The sequence below is a fragment of the Ursus americanus genome, chromosome 29, assembly GCF_024610735.1.
Source record: "Ursus americanus isolate L20-20 chromosome 29, mUrsAme1.1.p, whole genome shotgun sequence".
NCBI classification, from domain to species: Eukaryota; Metazoa; Chordata; class Mammalia; order Carnivora; family Ursidae; genus Ursus; species Ursus americanus.
This window is the reverse complement of record NC_142155.1, coordinates 34,556,701-34,574,201: the sequence shown is the minus strand read 5'-3', so window position 1 is coordinate 34,574,201 and position 17,501 is coordinate 34,556,701. Positions and strand designations below refer to the sequence as shown.

Below are 17,501 nucleotides of genomic sequence, written 5' to 3'. Positions count from 1 at the left end.
GAGGTTCTGATATGAAGCAATGGGCTTGTCATGTCACTTGCATTTTTTTTGCTTTGTTTTCATATGTTTCTTATGATAAAATTTAGAAGGTCTGTATTTTCATCTCAGAAGTTACTTTTATAACTGAGATTCTGGTTGGTATTCATAAACTTCTACCATGAGTGATGATGGAATTAATATATTTCCCTTTCCTACTTCCCTCTTGTCTACCACCCAATTGATCTTAGTATTTTCCTTTGTGTTTTTAAATATACTTTTACTTCTGTCAGGCTCTAAAAAGTTCAAACTACATCCAGACTAGAGTACGTTTTTCCCAGAGGGGCTCTTTTAACACTTTATTCTGCCCTTCCCCTGAATTCTCTCCCCACCCTCATTGCCTCTCCTCCCCAGCAGGCAAGTCCCCACTTATCTTAGCCAGGGAAAATGAGGACTTAGTTGATTGGTGGGCAGCTGCTGCCTGCACAAGGGACAGAAGTAAATTTCTGTTCTGTCACAGGCTGAGACTCTATCAGGGGAAGCTCAGAACATCCTGTCAGAGCTCCCTGAAAATAGCATCACTAGGCCTACCCAGCAGGAGCCCAGCATACATACCCTGCCTGTCCCTTCTCAGGTACCTCTCCAGATGGTGAAAATCTCTTTATGCCTAGCGCTCCATGATTGTAAAAAAAATAAAAATAAAAAAAATAAAAAATAAATTCCTGAGCACTTCGTCCTCTCCATCTGTCTGTCATCTCAACATGGCAAATAGTTTCAAATTGAACAGTTTCAGAAGAAATCCTGACAGAGACCTTAAAGGTCCTTCCAACCCCAGCCTGGACTAGTTTTCATTTATACTTGACAATGGCCACACCTTTACCATTCATTCCCCTTCTTCCCATGCCATGCCTTTTCTCCACTGGGCTCTTCCCAGGTTCCAGATTTCAGGCCAAAGAGTAAAGTGCTACCAGATGTCCACCCAGTTGAGAGAGAGCCAGCTCTGATAAAACATGTCTGCAAAGGTCTTTTATCTCCTGATACTTGAAAATCTTTGGTCCTGCCAAGGAATAGGCTTGGGGTTTATTTCAGTTTCTGATCTTGCTCCTATTTTTTTTAATTTTTTATTTAAATTCAATATAATTAACATAGAGTGTATTATTAGTTTCAAGGATAGAATTTAGTGATTCATGGGTTGCATATAACACCCAGTGCTCTTTACTTCAAGGGCCCTCCTTAATGCCCATCACCCAGTTACCCCATCTTCCCACCTACCCCCCCCAGCAACCTTCAGCTTGTTCCCTTAACATCACCCTATTTCTTTTCAGCTCCATCTCTTACCCCATCTGTCCTGAGTCTCCTTTCACGTATCATTACCCCCTTCCTCCCATCATATGTTGTCACATCATAAAATGTGTCTTGTTTACAAGGTACAGAGCAGAAGGCAGAAGAGATTTCTAGACTTGAGCTAATGGATCTATAATTTAGGTACCATGAGAAAGGCAGGAAATATTTTGAAGAGGCCTTCTTAGTGCCCCGTGAATCAAACTGCATCATAGTACTCTGACCAAAGAATGAAGCCATGTCCCTACTGGCAGAACAGGCAGGAGATCATGCATCACAAACTCTGGGCCAGAATCTTTAGTTCCCAGGCCATGGGAATAGTCAAACTCAGGCCCTTCCCTTCCCCCTCAAACATCAAGAGCTCATATATTACCAGTCAGAGTTTATTTAGCTCAGTAGTATAATGGCAGCGGAACGAGCATGGGGGACTCCCAAGACACCTCAGGCACATTTAAGTCTCACTCTCTAGGTCAGAAAAGTCAAGATGTTAGATTAGATCCTAAAATCCCTAGCTGCTCTGATATCATAAGGGTCTAGGACATGGGCTGGCTGGCTGAATGCACAGAGCTCTGGGGATGGTCTCCATGAGTGTACAGTATGATGAATAGCTCAGCTGGGTGGCGTTTGGCCATTTGGTGGATCCTGGGCTGGCTCACAGGAGGCCCCTCCACCCTTGTCCCTTCCAGGGAAGATAACTGTGGCATATGTCACAGGCTTGGAGCACATTAGGACCTTAGGAGGCAGAGGGGGCGATGAGGATTGGGCCGGGGATGGGGATTTCTCTGATGGGGGATCAAGAGGTACACTATAGGTGGTATTGTCAAAGGCAGGTGGTGAATCGAGCCTAGCATAGGGAATGTCCGATGGCAAATCAAGTCCCAGTCCAGAGTCACTGATGTGGTGGGCCACTGAGGAGGAGGCCTGTAATGAAAGCAGGCAAGTGAGGCAGAGAGAAGTTGCCTCCTTCTGCCCCAGTTCCCTCTGGGGGGAAGCCCAGGACCACACTGAATGTGTCTCTCAAATTCTGAATATGTCAGTGGGCAAGAGGGCTTCCCTTTGAAGATTTTCAAGGCCTAACTTTCTCCCCAAATTGGGGAGGGTGAAATACCAAGGTGGGAAGGTGGAAAACAACTGGTGCCAAGTTTACAGCATTTAGGAAGAGGATATGCACCCTGACTGGGTCCCAGTCTTTCTCCACCCCTTCATCCTGGGACCTCTCTCGGTGAGCTGGGCAGATGGAAGGGCTGGGGAATTTGGCTGGGGGCCTGCAGAAGCCTCTTACCATGCCTGGAACTCCGCTGCTCTGAGGTTGACCACGGACACCAAGCCTGTCCCCTGGGAAGACAGAAAGTGGCACCACAGTCTGTTGCCCATCCTGGCTCACGGCCCATCCCCTCACTCCCTTCAGAAGTCCCTGAAGCCTCTTTCCTGGTCCAGACCCTTCATCCTACTCCTACCAGCAAACCTTTCCCACTGCCTCCCCAGTTCTGCCCTAACCTGCCAGGAACCTCCCTACCCACTTACTGCTTCCAGCTCCCTTCATCCTGCCTCAACACTCAGCCTGTCTCCTGAAACCCTTCCCTCACCTCCTCCAGTCACCTTTCTGTCCCACTGCCCACCCTGTCCAATTTCTGTCTGTCCCCAGGACAGCACCCACTGAGTCTCCTTCCCGTCCACCCCTCAGCTGGGAACTTCTAGGACCTGAGGGCCCTACTAAAGCCCAGACAAGCCCATCTATAGGGGAAACAGACCTAGAGCCCTGGCATTGTCTATAAGACTAGCTGGTACACGACTTGCAGGGCTGTGCTGGGGTAGGCACATGGATGGCTACCTACCTTTCCTCTTGGCCATCACAGCAAACAGCACCACTGCCGCCACCAGCAGGCTCAGCAGGAGCACAGCGCCCCAGATCAAGGGGATGCTGAAGGACATAAAGGGATAGGTGAGCTCAGGCCTGAACCTGGCAGGAAGCTGCTCACCAGGAAACCCAGAGCAGTGGAGAAGGGTGTTCTTGGTGAGCCATGGTTTCAAGAAGAGGATTTGGGGGAAGGAATGAGGAGGGCAGACTCAGGGCAGAAGAGAAACACATTATCAGCATATTCCAGCTGGAGAACACCGGGGTCAAGGGGTTATTACTGAACTGGGAGAGACAGGGGGATCTGCCTGACTTCCTGCCTTATCAGAAGTTCCCCAGGGGTGGAAGGAACCATAAGGTTTCCCTTTGAGTTAGCCTGGGGCTCTAAACAATCTTTCACCCCCTCTCCCATCACCACCCTTTTCCCAGCCACCAAATACAGCTCTTGTCATCTGTACAATACAGTACCTCTTCTCGTCCTGGCTGGGTTCCGCAGGGCTGGCACTGCCCATAGTGTCGGAGGAGGGGCCGTCAGCCAGACCCCCAACCTTATAGGTCTCCTCCTCCTCTTTCAGGCTTGGAGCTGAGTCAGAAGGAAATATTAATGAGCACATAGCCATGGTGGGCAGGGTCACAGGCCTGTTGAGATCTGAGGGATGGGGGGAGTGTGGCCGAGGAAGGAGAGGTCCCAAGTAAGAAACACAAATGGGGGCTTGGCATATTCCTTAGGGGCCCTTATTCTGGAGGTCAGGGATGGTCTCTTTCTGTCTTACCTGGTTGTGACCAGACCCACTTTCCCCTCCACCACCAGCCCCCAACCGTTGCCCCTGCCTTCCTTCCCACCTGCTCCCCTACACCCCCTGGCCTCTCAGGCTGCTCAGACTATGCAGAATCAGCTACCGGGTAATCTGTGACCAAATCTGTGACCATCTCCCACACCATACCCCAGAATAGGTTCTCCACTCTTGTCCTCAGTGGCAACCTTGCCCCTGGCGCTCATCGGTTGGTCTCTAAAGGGGCCTCAGCACAGCCTGCTAGACCTCTCCATATACCTGCAACCATGTGACCCCCCTGCAGACTGGTTGAGCCCCATCCGAAGCTCTGCCCTCAGGATCTAAGGAATTCTGTGGTCAACCCTAATGTGACACAATGCTAAGTGACCTTTTTTTTTTAAATAATTTTTATTATGTTATGTCAGTCACCATACAGTACATCCTTAGTTTTTGATGTAGTGTTCCATGATTCATTACTTGTGCATAACACCCAGTGCTCCATGCGATACGTGCCCTCCTTAATACCCATCACAGGCCTATCCCAATCCCCCACCCCCCTCCCCCCTGAAGCCCTCAGTCCAGGTGACCCTTTCTGAGAGCCTTGCTCAGACCCCAAGTCTTGGTTTTGTGACAAGGCTTCTATCATCCCTACAGTATGCTCAACTTCTGGCTATGGGACTCAGGGTTGGTTTCTCTGGGCCCAAGGATCTGTCTTGGGAACCTGGCCAGTCCTTCTAGACCCTCAGGATAGGGGTCTTCCTTATTCTCAGAGGCTCATCATTCCTACCTCCCACCCCAAGCCAAACCAGGATCTGAAGATACTGTGTCTCCCATCTTGCTACATGTGTCCTGCCCTCATGGTGCCTTCTAAGCCACCCATATCCCCTCTAAAAGCCACGCTCCACCGGCCAGCCTAAGCATCCATCCTCTACAGCTGTTGGGCTCCCAGCACCTGCCCGTCTCCCCAGTGTATCCTGTCCTACAAGCTGGAGTTACTAGACCTACAGCGTCAAGGAAGGAGGAGGACAGAGGATGACAAAGACCACAAGGAGCATATTTACATATAAAATGTTGATCATGGACCAGAGATGAGAGGGATTCTAATGACAACCTAGTTTGCCCTCATAATTAACAAATGGGGGGAAACCAAGAAAAGGAAAAATGCCTTTCTTCATTTTCGTTATTTGGGGATTGGGCACAAATGACTTGAGAAAGGAAGACCTGAAAATGAAAAACTGTCATCATCCAAAAGAGAAAGCAGTCTCCACTTCCGCAGGCAGGTGGCCATTTTCCCTCCAGAACATTTTTTTTTTACAACATCTAATTTTTCTAGACAATTTTCTTCTTCTACTTTAAAATTGTCTTTTAATAAATACTTAGACCTTAGAAAGTTGTAGACTGTGAGAGAAAACCGCAGCCTATCAAAGTACTTTCTATACTGAAAATAGGGTTGACAATACTGGCTTAACTATTAGTGACATTTTCCTCATTTTTAAAATGAAATGAGTTGAAGGAATTCAGGCACCGAATGCACCTGCTTGTAGGTGAGGCACATACTAGATGCTCAGTGAAGACATAAAATTAAATAAAAATACAGATTCAGTCATTTTAAGCCATCAAACCCATTATAACAGGAGTAATAAACTGGAAGATTTTAAAAATGAATTCCAGGTTGATATGCCCAAATTAAAACTTCGTTTAAAGCATTCCTAAGGGGGAAAAATAGCATCGAGTGTGTTGAAGATGCTGGATGAGGAGGCCAAGACCTCGGGTGAGGAAGGAGGTTGTGCCTTCCAGTGGAGAAACCCGCTAGTGTGGGAGGGGGGAGGGACCCACTGGCTGCTTTATCTCAGACTGCTCACCCAGTTTGGTTTCCGCTCCCTGGGGAGCAGTCAAAAATATCTCCTCCCAATTCCTCCCCTGCTAAGAGTCCCCATCCCCCAAGGACCCAAGAGCAGCAGGTGGGGCCAGGGAGGGGCAATGGCCAGCCCGCGATAACTCACCTGGGGGGAGCACGTCCAGCGCGACTCTGTGCACCGTCTGGGGCCCCGTGGTCCCCTCCACCACGCAGCCGTACTCGCCCGCATCCTCCTCCCTCAGGGTAATCATCTCCACCTGGAGCAGGCCGCCCCCCAGGTCGGTGAGAAACATGCGGCTGCCCCCTGGAGCTCTGCGATCCACAGCTGAGGACACCAAGGGCTGGCACCCCTCTGGCAAGAAGCGGCACCACACCTTCCGAGCCCTGACGTCCTGGAGCCGGTAGTGGCACTGCACCAGAACGGAGCCCCCCACAGGGGCCTGCAGCACCTCAGGGAAGGTGCCCCTTGAGCCCTGGCCTAGGGAAGGAAACGATGTGGGAAGGTTGGGCAGGAGCTGGGGGAACTTCCAGTCCACCCACTGCCACAGGGGCTCAGGGACATAGAAGTCCACCTTCTGGGCCCTCCATATGTTATTGTTGCCAAGATAACGCCAGTTATTCCTGGGCCTGGAGTGGAGTTTAGGGGGCCCAGAGCGCAGCTCCTTCTAACCTTACCTGCCAGTCCCAGGAGCAGGAGCAGTAGCAGGTTGGGGCCCATGGCAGGTCGGCAGATGTCAGCTCTGGGGCTTGCCCGGCCACTGACACAGCATTCCCCAGGGAGCAGGAAACATCTGCCTCAGACAGTCACGTGGGCCTCTCAGTGGCCATGGGGTGGGAGGAAGGCACTGGGGGCCCCTCCATGGGTGGGGATAAGGCACCCTTCCGAAGCCTGGTTGGTTCAGTGCTTGGGAACTGACCATGAGGGTCCGTAGGGGTGGGCAAGGCAGCGTGAGAAGGCCCAAGGACAGGCAGAACCCGGGCTCCTGGGGCCTGGCGAAGGGCTGAGGTGGGAGGAGGATCCTGGTAACTGGAAAGCAACAGAGAGAGAGGGAAGAGAATCCTCAGGGTCTTCCAAAGACTGCATCTGAGGACGCAGAGCTGTGAAGGGGGAAGGCAGAGCATCATTCTGTTTGTACAGTCTGTTATGAGCACACGGCCCGAGCTCTCAGGAGACTGCCCGGTCCTGCCGCACCACCTCACAGCAGGAGGCCCCACTCCACAGCGCCCTGCACCGGACCTGCCTCCATTTACTGTACTCTCGACACCCGGCAGCATGCACCCACCTTCTCCAGTTCTGCCAACCGCATCAATCCTTTGAGAATGATGCCCCATTTCCTTCTCCCCTGTTTTCTGGTACTCCATAACTCGTTGGATATCGAACCTCATGGATTCATCTCATTTTCCTATCTTTTTCTCTCTCGTTTTCCTTCTATTTGTCCATTTTGTTCTGATTTCGAGAAGATACCCTCATCTTTTTCTTCCATCCCTTCTATTATTGTCTTGTGTTTATTTCCTTAGTATTTTCAATTTACAAGATTTCTTACTCTTCAAACATTTCTTATAGCATATTATTTTTGTTTCATGAATATAGTAGCCTGTCTGTGGGGAGACAACTCTCCACGGGTATTTTCACATTTCTGCATGGTCTGGGCACTGCTCAGGCTTTGTTCTAGTGTTATCGAAGAGAAACATGCCTTGAAATCTAGAGAGAGTGTATCAGCTCCAGAGGGACTTGCTCAGACACCCGGCCCCGTCTCTCGAGCAGATCTGTTTACCTTCCAGGGTAAAGGTGTCTCTCTCCCAAGAGAGGAAGATGGGCCAACGCTGCATGTAAACTCCAAGCCTCATACTTGGAGGTCCTCTCCCGTGACACAAGCCCACTGCCGGCGCAGGAAACATCTGGCCCCCACTCATGTCGCCCTGTGCAGAACTGGGGTGTGGGCACCCTGCACCAAACGTGGGCAATAAACCTGCTGACCTGCGACTCCAGGGGAGCAGTCGTGTTCAGAGAGACAAGGGGGGGCAAGGCGGGGATGGCTGAAAGGGGCATGCTGCCCCCGACCTAGACATCGCACCTACAAAGGGGCTAAAGAAACCACCCTCCCTCCTTCCTCTCCCTCCCTCCTTCCTTCAGGAGCAAGGGAGCTGTCAATGGAGACTGGAAACAGGAGCCCAAGAAAGCCAGTGTGTGAAGCTGGAAGAGGTGAGAGGGTGACCAGCTGTCCCATCTGCCCAGGCCTGTGGGTTTTCCTGAGGATGTGAGGCTTCTGGTGCTACACTGGCAGAGTCTTAGGCAGACTGGACAGGTGGGTCAGCCTCGTGAGTGATGTGAAAGTGCTTATACCTCTCCTGCCAATATGCATCAGGTTTTCTTTGATTTCCTTACAAGAAAGTTATTACACTAACAGGCCATGAAGAGGAGGCCTGTCCTCAATATGTAACCAAGTGTCTAAAACATATACAGGCCACTGCTGCGTGCAAGGACAGAGGTGACCAGACCTCAGGGAGGTGTCAGATTCTGGGCATTAGAGAGGAGGACGGAAGCCAGTGTTTATCTGGGACCTGCTCTGCACCAGACATCTGGCCTGGGACTTTCACTACGGTATTTCTTTCAACCTCACAAAACCCCAGCCAAACAGGGTTGATTTGTTTGTTTGTTTTGTTTTTTAATAGGTGAAGTGCAGAGGGGCTAAGGAACTTGCTTCAGGTTTCTGAGTAGGAGGCAAAGCTGAAATGTGGAACTAAGTTACCTGACCCCTTCAGTTCAGTGTGTACCCCAGACAGTCCAAGGCGGGGGATCCCAGGGGTAATCCAAATCCCGAGGGGGACGCCAAAATGTGGCAGAGGAAGAAAGAGAAAAGGCCAAGCTCTCAAAAGCAGGCGAGCTCCAGTGCCACGCACGGGGGACCCTCCCCTGCCATCTTGTCGGGCGTTGGTCCTGGCAGGTGGACAGACTCGCTCCTGGGTGCCAGACTATGCCTCAGGTCTGCGGGAAGGAGACAAGGGCCCGGGACATGGTGAGGAAGCTTGACAAGCCACTGAGTCCAAGGACCTGGGACACATAGCCTAGACCAGTGTCTCAGAACCGCGGACAGGGCCAGCGCAGCAGCCTCCTTGGGGAGTGGGCCAGGCAGGGCTGGGCTGGGCTGGCCCTGGGGAATGATGTGTAGACTTGAAGCTGGACACAAGGGCTGCATCGGGGGTTCTTCCCCACCATCCGAAACTCCAGGAGCCCACGCCCATGGTAGGGGGCAAAGCAGCTACGTGTGGCCCTGCCCACAGGGGCTCCTGGGCTCCCACCTTGCCAAGGCCAAGGATGGGACAGCCTCATTTCCTCCTCTTCCTGCAGCCGCCCCCCCCCCCCCGGGCAAGTCTCCATCTCCTTCCTCTCACTCATGGCTGCAGTGGTGTGTTGTGTGTGGGGGAGAGATGAGATTCCTGAGCCTCCCCGGCTGTCCCTCTGCCCCAGTCCTCAGCCCCTGATAGCCTCATGGTTCACTTCCTCACCTCCTCCCAGGTCTCTCCAGCAGTTCCTTCTGACGACCTCTAGAATGACATCATCCCTGTCCCTTCTGCACCCCTAGTGTGCCTAGCCCGGCTTCATTGTCATTTGCTCGTCGACACTTTATCTTTTTTTTTTTTTTTTTTTTAGATTTTATTTATTTGTCAAAGTGAGAGAGCACAAGTAGGGGGAATGGCAGGCCTAGGGAGAAGCAGACTCCCCGCTGAACAGGGAGCCCAATGTGGGACTTGATCCCAGGATCCTGGGGTCATGACAGGAGCCAAAGGCAGACCCTTAACTGACACCACCTAGGCATCCCCTCAGCACTTTATCTTTTAACATACCATGTGGCTGACTTATTTATTGTGTCTGTGTCTCCTCCCCTTCCACTAGTCCATGGCTCTGTGTGGGCAGGAATCTTTGCCTGTTTTGTTCACTCTTGTGTCTCTGGTGCCTAGAGTGTTATCCGGCACAGAAAATATCTGTTGAATAAATTAATGAATAAATGAGTAGGATTGAGCTAGAGGGAAGGACAAGTTGAACACCAAGCGAAATTTGGACTTCCAGGCTCTGCTGGGGTCTTAGGATGACGTCATTCCCTTTTGAGCCTCAGTTTCCCTTCTGTGGAGTGAGGGCTCAGACCAGCAGCTCCCAGCTCTGGTATGCTGCACTGTGTATGTCAAGACCTGGTTGTTCGCCTGTAGGGGAAGTAGCACGAGGAAAGCAAAGCTCTGGGGAAGCGAGTGGATGAGTCAGCTGGGAGTTTGATGGACTGGGGCGGGGGTGGGCAAGGATAATCCTAGAACAATCCTCCTGAGGGACAGGAGGCAAGTGGAGGAGAGGGGAGCCAGACTGGGTGCCAGAGAAGTCCCAGAGGAGGAGGCAGGACTCAGTAATTACATCTAGGGAGGGAAGGGGAAGAAGAAAAAGATGTGCGGCGTGGAGCCTTCCAGAATGGAGGGATGCGGTAGCCTAAGACCCGAGGCCCCAAGGAGTCAGACCTTTTATCTCTTCCGCAGCCATATTCATTCTCCTAGCCCTGTAGCAAGAGAGAAGCCTTCAAGAAGCCCCAAACCATCCAATTAAACATGAAGTATTGGTTTTATTTGTGAGAGTAATGTCCAATGTCTAGAAGTTGGCAAATGTTCTACACACACACACACACACACACACACACACACACACACACACACACACCCCTCTGTTTCCAGGGCCAGGGGAAACAGGGAATGGGCAGGCTGGTCTTTTGCCAAAGCAGAACCAGGAGTCTTGGTGGCCGAGAGGCCAGTGTGCAGGCTGGGCTGGTTCCAGCAGGCCTCTCCTGGGCCTCGTCCCATGGGGGGTCCTCTTCTCTTCATGTGTCTCTCCGCTCTGCAACCAACCCAGTGCTCACACTGCCCCTCTGAGCCCCACCTCAGCGTCCCTGCCCAGTCCACCCCCAGCCACTGCTGTGCTCTGCATGCTCACCTGTTAGGGTCTGGAGCTGGTAACCTGGATCATGGCCGCAGTCCAGCTCACTGGCCGGGGGTGTCCCCAGTTTCTGCCCATGCCAGGCCACAGCCCAGAGGGCACTGGCTGCTAGAAACTTGCTGAGAAAGATGCAGGCCAGGAGGAGAAGGATGGACGTGGGTGGGAAGGGGATCTCCTCTTCAGAGAGACTCCTTGGAGACGCAAAGAGGACATGAGGCTTGGGCAGGGGGGTGGCACACACTGAAGTCTGCCCTCAGAGAAGGAGCAGGGAGACACTGGGAGCTTTCAGGGGCCTAGAATGGCTCCCCACCAGCACCCTCCCTGGGAGGAGGCTTTGTGGGCTTGAGGGAGCCTGTACTCAGGACCCACCTGCTGAGCACACTTAAACCCCTCCTGCTGTGCATGCTTGTACAGTATGGGGGGCACACATGTTCTCCGTGGTTATATTAACATATTTCAACACCAGTACACAGGCATGAACCAATCAAAGCTGATTCTGGTCCTACAAAAGGAGCAGGTATCTGGGGATCCCAGTTTTGTACTAAAACTTTTGTTGTTGCTAAATTGTGGGCATGTCCAAGGGCCACCAGGGGAGGAGTGGGAGGCTGACCATTCAGGAGTCTTGGAGCAGCAGCTATGTATAAAAAATGAATTTCAATATTTTAATAACTGGCATGGCCGTACCAGCACACAAGGGCTGGTTGGAGGGGTGTTCAGACAAATCTTCTCCAGGCCCTTTCATGCTCTAATTATCTTTGAATTTTACTTAATTCTAGGACCCCTGCCGCCATCCCATGCCTGGGCTCTGCAGGGCAGAAGTCTGCCCAGAGATCTTAGCAGAGACCCATCTCTGTACCTGGAGATGCTGGGCTGCACATGGACATCCTCAAAGCTCTTGGAGTCTTCAGGGATCCAGAGATCTCCAGGGTCCAGGTGATCAAGGGGGTCTGTGGGAGATAGAGCCTGTGAGCTTCCTCCTCCTCGAGGCAGCCGGCTGCAGTGGGGAGAACCGGTCTGGGTGCGGTGAGGCCCCCTGAGCTCTGGCCCAGAGCAGATCAGGTCATTAGCCTCTCTGAGCCTCAGTCTCCTCACCTGTAAAGTGGATCGAATAGAAACACCTCCTTTATAGTAGCGTTGCAAGATTCAGTGAGCACATCCTGTATCGTGCTTACCACCTCATCGGAGCTCAGGAACTCCTACCCTCCCATCACACAGGGTCTTTGGGAAGGTCAAGTGGATGAATGCATGTATTTGAAAGTTCTGCGTGAACTGTCGAGCTGTCTACACTAGCTAATAATAATATTATTATATTATTATTTTCCTGCCACCCCCTTGGGATTTGGGTGAGGCTTAAGCCCTGATAGGGCTGAAAATTTGTGTCCCTTCACCCCTTTCTCCCCCTTCCCCCCATGTAAAATAGTGGTGGACGTGGGGTTTGGGTCTAGGGCAAGCCGTCATCTCCCACTCCCCACCTTAGACCTTAGACAAATGGCTCATTTCCACCATAAGGGGCCATGTGGTGGGGGAGGAGGTGGGAAAGGGCTCTAGAGAGTCGGAAAGGGGACTCATACCCCCAAATTTGTTCTCCTTTGGGACACATGGTGTTCTGCAGACACAGGCAGAAGGCTTCCCTGGAGGGTATCCCTGTGCAAAGCTCAGGGGTGGGGAGCACCCCGCTGCCTGGTAAGCCCACAATGAGGACCCCAGCTCAGCTCAGCAGCAGGAGGCTGGGGCATGGGCTGTCACTTACCCCCAAACACTTTTAACTCTGTCACTTCATGGGTGCCTCACAGGAACCCTGAGGGGGCAGCAGGACACACATCTTCATCTCCATTTAAAGAAGAGGCCCAGAGAGGCAAACACATCACCCTGGGGTCGTAAGCAGTGCCCCTTCCTCGGGCTGTTTTCTGCACCAGGTTGGTGCTGACTTTATGTTGGCAGGTCCTTTGGGTACCTGGGTGAGGGAGTAAACGAAGCTCCTCCTACTCCTTAAGGACCACTTTAGGTGTTCGCATCCTAACTGGATGCCAAATGGATAAGGCTGTTTGGAGAGGCAGGACCACAACCAGCTCATTCGGTGCCTTGTGCAAATTAGAGGTGTAGTCCTGCCTCAGGGAGCGCAGCCTGGAGAGGAGCACCAGGGCTGGAGTGTGGCCCCCTTGTGCAGTGAGCAACCTGCACAACCATCCACGGTGGCCCTGAGTGGGAGGGCAAGAGCGGCACTGTGGGTTTTCCCAGACATCAGAGACATAGTCCCATCCCAGGGGTGGGCCTTAGGTGCGGTCCACCACCCACTCACCAGCCAGCACCTCCACCAGGACCTTCCTGAGGGTGTCGGTCTCATCACCATAGAGACTCTGGCACTGGTAGAGGCCAGCGTCATGGGTCTGAAGATTCCGCAGCGTGATGGTGAGTGTGCCACCCAAGGCATCATCCACGATGGCTGTGCTCCCATTCCGCCTCGTTAGGAACGACAGCAGCCATGAGCGGTGGGTGCTAACCACCCTCTGGCACGGGCCCTCTTCATCCAGCTGGCGGCACCAGGCTTTGCGTCTCCCCCAGTGCTTCAGGGAGTTGTATGGGCAGGAGACCTGCAGGGACCGGCCCGCCATACCCTGGAACACCGTTGTGTTGTGGGCTCCGGACAGCTCTGGGGAGGAGACATTCCTTCACTCTTTGCTCATTCATCTAATGTTTATCAAACACCTATTGTGTGCAATGACCAAAGAGATAGAAATCTTGCCCTTAAGGAGCTCAGGCTCTTATATAAGTTGGGAGAAGGCACATAGCCCACTGTGACACCCAGGTTCTAGGTCTGGCTTTAACACCGCTGGACTTGCTGGGCATTTTTAAAGAAGTAACTGACCTTCTCTGGGCCTATTTCCAGAGACATTGGTTTTAAAGTTCCCTCCGGTCCTATTCCACACATTTTCTCGCTGTCGTATGGGACCAAGGCCTGCCCTCCCCCTCTCCATCTCAAGAGAGCAGGGCCAGGGGCCCCTCAGCATGGGCTGGATACCCCTGCCCCGGCCCAGGCCGTTATTCATGCTTACTTGGCAGCTGCCCACGCCAGCGCCCGCTCTGCATCTCCTCCTTCTGACCTTTGGCTCCTGGCTTCCCTATTTCTGTGGCTTTGTTCCCCTTTCAGGAGAGACTCAACTCAGAGCTATTTTGGGGGAGACACGAGGCTGCTATTTTGGGGACCTTTCTTGGGGCAGGGGAGATAGGCTTAGAGCACCGTCTGTTGCCAGGGCAGAGACTGCAGAGGAATCACTTGGAGCCCTCTGCCTCAACTTCCCCTCTCTTGGTCCTCCCTTATGCCATCTTCAACCATATGGTGACAGAAACTTGGAAGACAAGATTAGGGAGCAGGTGGCCTGCCTTTGGGAAGCAGAGAGACCTGATGCGGATAGTGCCCCCTCCCCTTGTCTGTCCATCCCTCTGCCTCCAGGCAGCCCCCCATCTTCCTCCACTCCACCCCTAGCTAAGAAACCTCAGAGCAGGGCTCCTCTGGGACAGCCTCTCAATGAAAGGAGGTAGTTGTGTGCAAGAATCTGGGGTGTCAATCTTCCAATGCAGTGACAGAAATCTTCAGCCCCCTTACGTCCCTTCCAGGGCAGAGGGCAAGAGGACCTCCACATCAGCAGAAGCGCCCCGAAGATGCACGTGCTTCGTTGTAGGGGTTTTTCCTCCTCCCTTTCTTCCCTCCCACCCTGCCATTCCTCTGGGACTAGCGGTTCATAATTTTAGGGGATCTTACCAGTGCCCCAAACTCGCCCCAAATGCTAGCTAGTGCCTGAGATGCCACCATCAGAATTCCTTTATTTTCTGTGTGGCCAGAATCCGCCAGCCTCTTATACTTCCCCATGCGTGAAGAATCTGACAGTGGGCTCGCACACTGTGGAGGGAGGGAGGGCATAAAAAATGTGGGGCGGGTGGGGAAAAGAGGGGTGGAGGACATGCTGAGGATTTCAACCGCCTTTATAGTTCACCCCAGTGCTCTCCACCCACCCGCCCGCCACATACTAAAAGAGGAGGAGGAGAGACAGCATGGGCACCAGAGGGACAGGGTCCTACCTGTGACGGCGAGCAGAATGAGCAGCCGGAGAAGCTCCATGCCAGCCTTCTCTGGAGGAGGGCAGACACGGGGTACCTTAAGATCTCGTCTTTCCCTTGAATTGCAGAAAGGAGAGGGTTCAGGCACGTCAAGTTCTGCCCACAGGAACTGGGCTCCTGGGGATTGAGAAATAGTCAGGACTGGGGTCTGGCTTTATGATTCAGGCAGGGGGTGAGGGGTGGGGGAGGAAGGGAGAGGAGGAGCCAGCCACTGCCTCCCAGCAGCCGGAGGCTGTGGATCCCAGACCTCCGAGAGGCCAGCCCGCCTTACTGCCCCTGTCAGCCAGAGTGACCCTGCATGGCTGGGGCTGGTCAGTGTCCAAGTCACAGTCCTCACTGCCGTGTTCAAACACTCCTCCAGCTGCAGCGCCTGCCATACTCTGGTTCCAGCCTTGCAAGGGACAGGGAACAGCTGGGCCCTCAGCCAGCCCCTCGTAGTCCTTCCCTCCAGGCCAGCATCCCTGTAGTGTGGCAGCATCGGACTTCAAGTCCCTCCTTCCTCAATTGCTGTGTGTGCAACCAGCCGTCCATAACCTCTCTGTGTCTCAGTTCTTACATTTGTAAAATGGGAATAATAATAGTGTGTAGTGTTATTGGGAAGGTAACATGGATTTCCACAGGTAAAGTTCTTTAGAATAGAGTCTGACACACAATAAGCACTCAACAAATACTAACTAGTACTATTATCCTATTTAGCAGGGGAGGGGAAGATGGGCTGTCCAGGAGAGGGAAAATTTTCTCTTCCACCTGCGATCTCCTGCCCAAGTTTATCCTCCTTTGCATAGTCAGGTGCCTCCTGTGTGCACACTCTCACACAGGCATTATTTTGTGCATACACACACCTATGGGACAACACAGGACGTGACATCTGCTGGAATTCTGGGAGTGAGCGTATGCTTTCCCCCCAGGTGAGGGCCCTTGAAGGGTGATCCAGGCACAGGGACTGTCATGGGCAAAGGCGCCAAAGTTTGCAATGGCTCGGTGGTGAATTAGGGAGAAGGTGGAGGAGGTGGTCATTCCCAGGGGTGGGAAGTCGAGTCGTGCTGGGGGAAGTAGCTGGCGAGGCTGGAAGAGGCCACGGGGACTCATAGATCATCAGAGTCTTCTTTGGTTCCTTGCAAGAGCTCCCTGATTTGTTTTTATTCACTTTACCCATATGTCTGTGCATCTACCATACGTACAGGGGATGTGCTCAGAGATGGGGGATAATGATAAACATAAGACAGTGCTTCACTTAGAAAGCCAGCTGCCCAGTCTTGACCTAATGGCCTAGGAAAAGAGTGGTCTGAGGCCACCTGAAAATCACTCTATAGGTACCCTTCTACGGTCTTTTTTTATAAAGTCAGGATTATTGGCATATCGTTTACACAAAAATTCACCCCATTGGGTGTCCACTTCTATGAATTTTGATCAACTCATATATCTCTGTAACAACTGCCGCAGCGAAATACAGAACGCTTCTATCAGCCCCCAAAAAAGTTCCCTCAGGCCCCTGTTAGCCAATCTCTTCCTCTCCAACTCAGGTCCTGGCAACCACTGATCTTCCTTCTGTTCCTACAGCTTCCTGCCCTTTCTAGAATGTCCTATTCCTGGAACCATATGGTATGCAGCCCAGAGTCTGGTTTCTTTCACTTATCAAAATGTATTCAGCACGCCTGAAGTTACACTTCTCGGTAATTCGTTTCTTGTTATTGCTGAATATATGTCGTCATATAGCTGAACCACACGTTATTTATCCATTCACCAGCTGATGAACATTTGAGTGGTTTCAAGTTGGGAGCAATTATGGAAAAGGCCACCATAAACATTCATGTGCATATATTTTGTGTGGTCATATGCTCCATTTCCCTTGGCTAAAATCTTAGGAGTGGTAGTGCCGGGTCGTGTGGTAAGTGGTGTCTAACTTGATCAAAGCTGCCACATTGTGTTGCAAAATAGCTATACCATTTTTGCATCCTTGTCAAGACTTGATATTGTCATTCTAATAAGTTTGTGACGATATCTGATTATGCTTTTAATTCTGTTTTCATAATAACTAACCATGTTGAACATCATTTCATTGTTTACTTGCCACCTGTGTACCTTTTTTGGTGAAGTATGAATCCACTTCTTCGTCTGTTTTTTATCATTGATTATTATTACCATCATTATTGAGTTGTAAGAATTCTTTATATATTCTGGATATAAGTCCTTTCTCAGAGATGTGATCTGAAAATACTGTCTTCCAGTCTGTAGCTTGTTTTATCTTTTCCTTGACAGTGTTTTTTAAAAGGTAGAAGATTTTAATGCTGATGAAGTCCGATGTGTTGATTTTTCATTTATGATTTGTACTTTTGTGTTCTGCGAGGGGTATTTTTTCTAACTCAAAGGCACAAAGATTTTCCCCAATACTTTCTGTTAGAAGTTTTATACTGCTAGGTTCTACGTTTTGGTCTACGGTCCATTTCAAGTTAATTTTTGCTTGGGCTGTGAGATACGATTTGTGGTTTGTTTGTTTTCCTCTGGATGTCCGATTGTACCAGCATCATTTACCAAGAGAACTATCCTTTCGGCATTGAACTGTCCTGGTCTCTTTGTAAAAAATCAACTGACAGATAGGTCAATTTCTTG

At 51.5% G+C, this 17,501-nt stretch overlaps 2 protein-coding genes across 3 annotated transcripts; both read right to left on the bottom strand.

The window, feature by feature from the left end:
- Window positions 1–1,684: 1,684 nt before the first annotated feature.
- Window positions 1,685–6,623, bottom strand: TREML1 (triggering receptor expressed on myeloid cells like 1). Its single transcript, XM_045777040.2, has 6 exons — window positions 6,479–6,623; window positions 5,949–6,281; window positions 3,641–3,755; window positions 3,153–3,238; window positions 2,600–2,652; window positions 1,685–2,238 (listed from the first exon to the last, which is right to left on the bottom strand). Exons 1-6 carry the CDS (start codon window positions 6,519–6,521, stop codon window positions 1,927–1,929), a joined length of 942 nt encoding a protein of 313 aa, XP_045632996.1. The 5' UTR covers window positions 6,522–6,623; the 3' UTR covers window positions 1,685–1,926.
- Window positions 6,624–9,625: 3,002 nt separating this feature from the next.
- On the bottom strand, window positions 9,626–15,034 carry TREM2 (triggering receptor expressed on myeloid cells 2). Of its 2 annotated transcripts, none has more exons than XM_045777037.2 (5): window positions 14,853–15,034; window positions 13,075–13,425; window positions 11,632–11,722; window positions 10,773–10,966; window positions 9,626–9,787 (listed from the first exon to the last, which is right to left on the bottom strand). In XM_045777037.2, the coding sequence occupies exons 1-5, from the start codon at window positions 14,890–14,892 to the stop codon at window positions 9,768–9,770; spliced, it is 696 nt and encodes a 231-aa protein (XP_045632993.1). In that variant the 5' UTR covers window positions 14,893–15,034; the 3' UTR covers window positions 9,626–9,767. The 2 variants fall into 2 exon arrangements, with proteins under 2 accessions (XP_045632993.1, XP_045632991.1); XM_045777035.2 differs by lacking the exon at window positions 9,626–9,787 and adding an exon at window positions 10,511–10,676 and having other exon boundaries at window positions 14,853–15,015.
- Window positions 15,035–17,501: the final 2,467 nt, after the last annotated feature.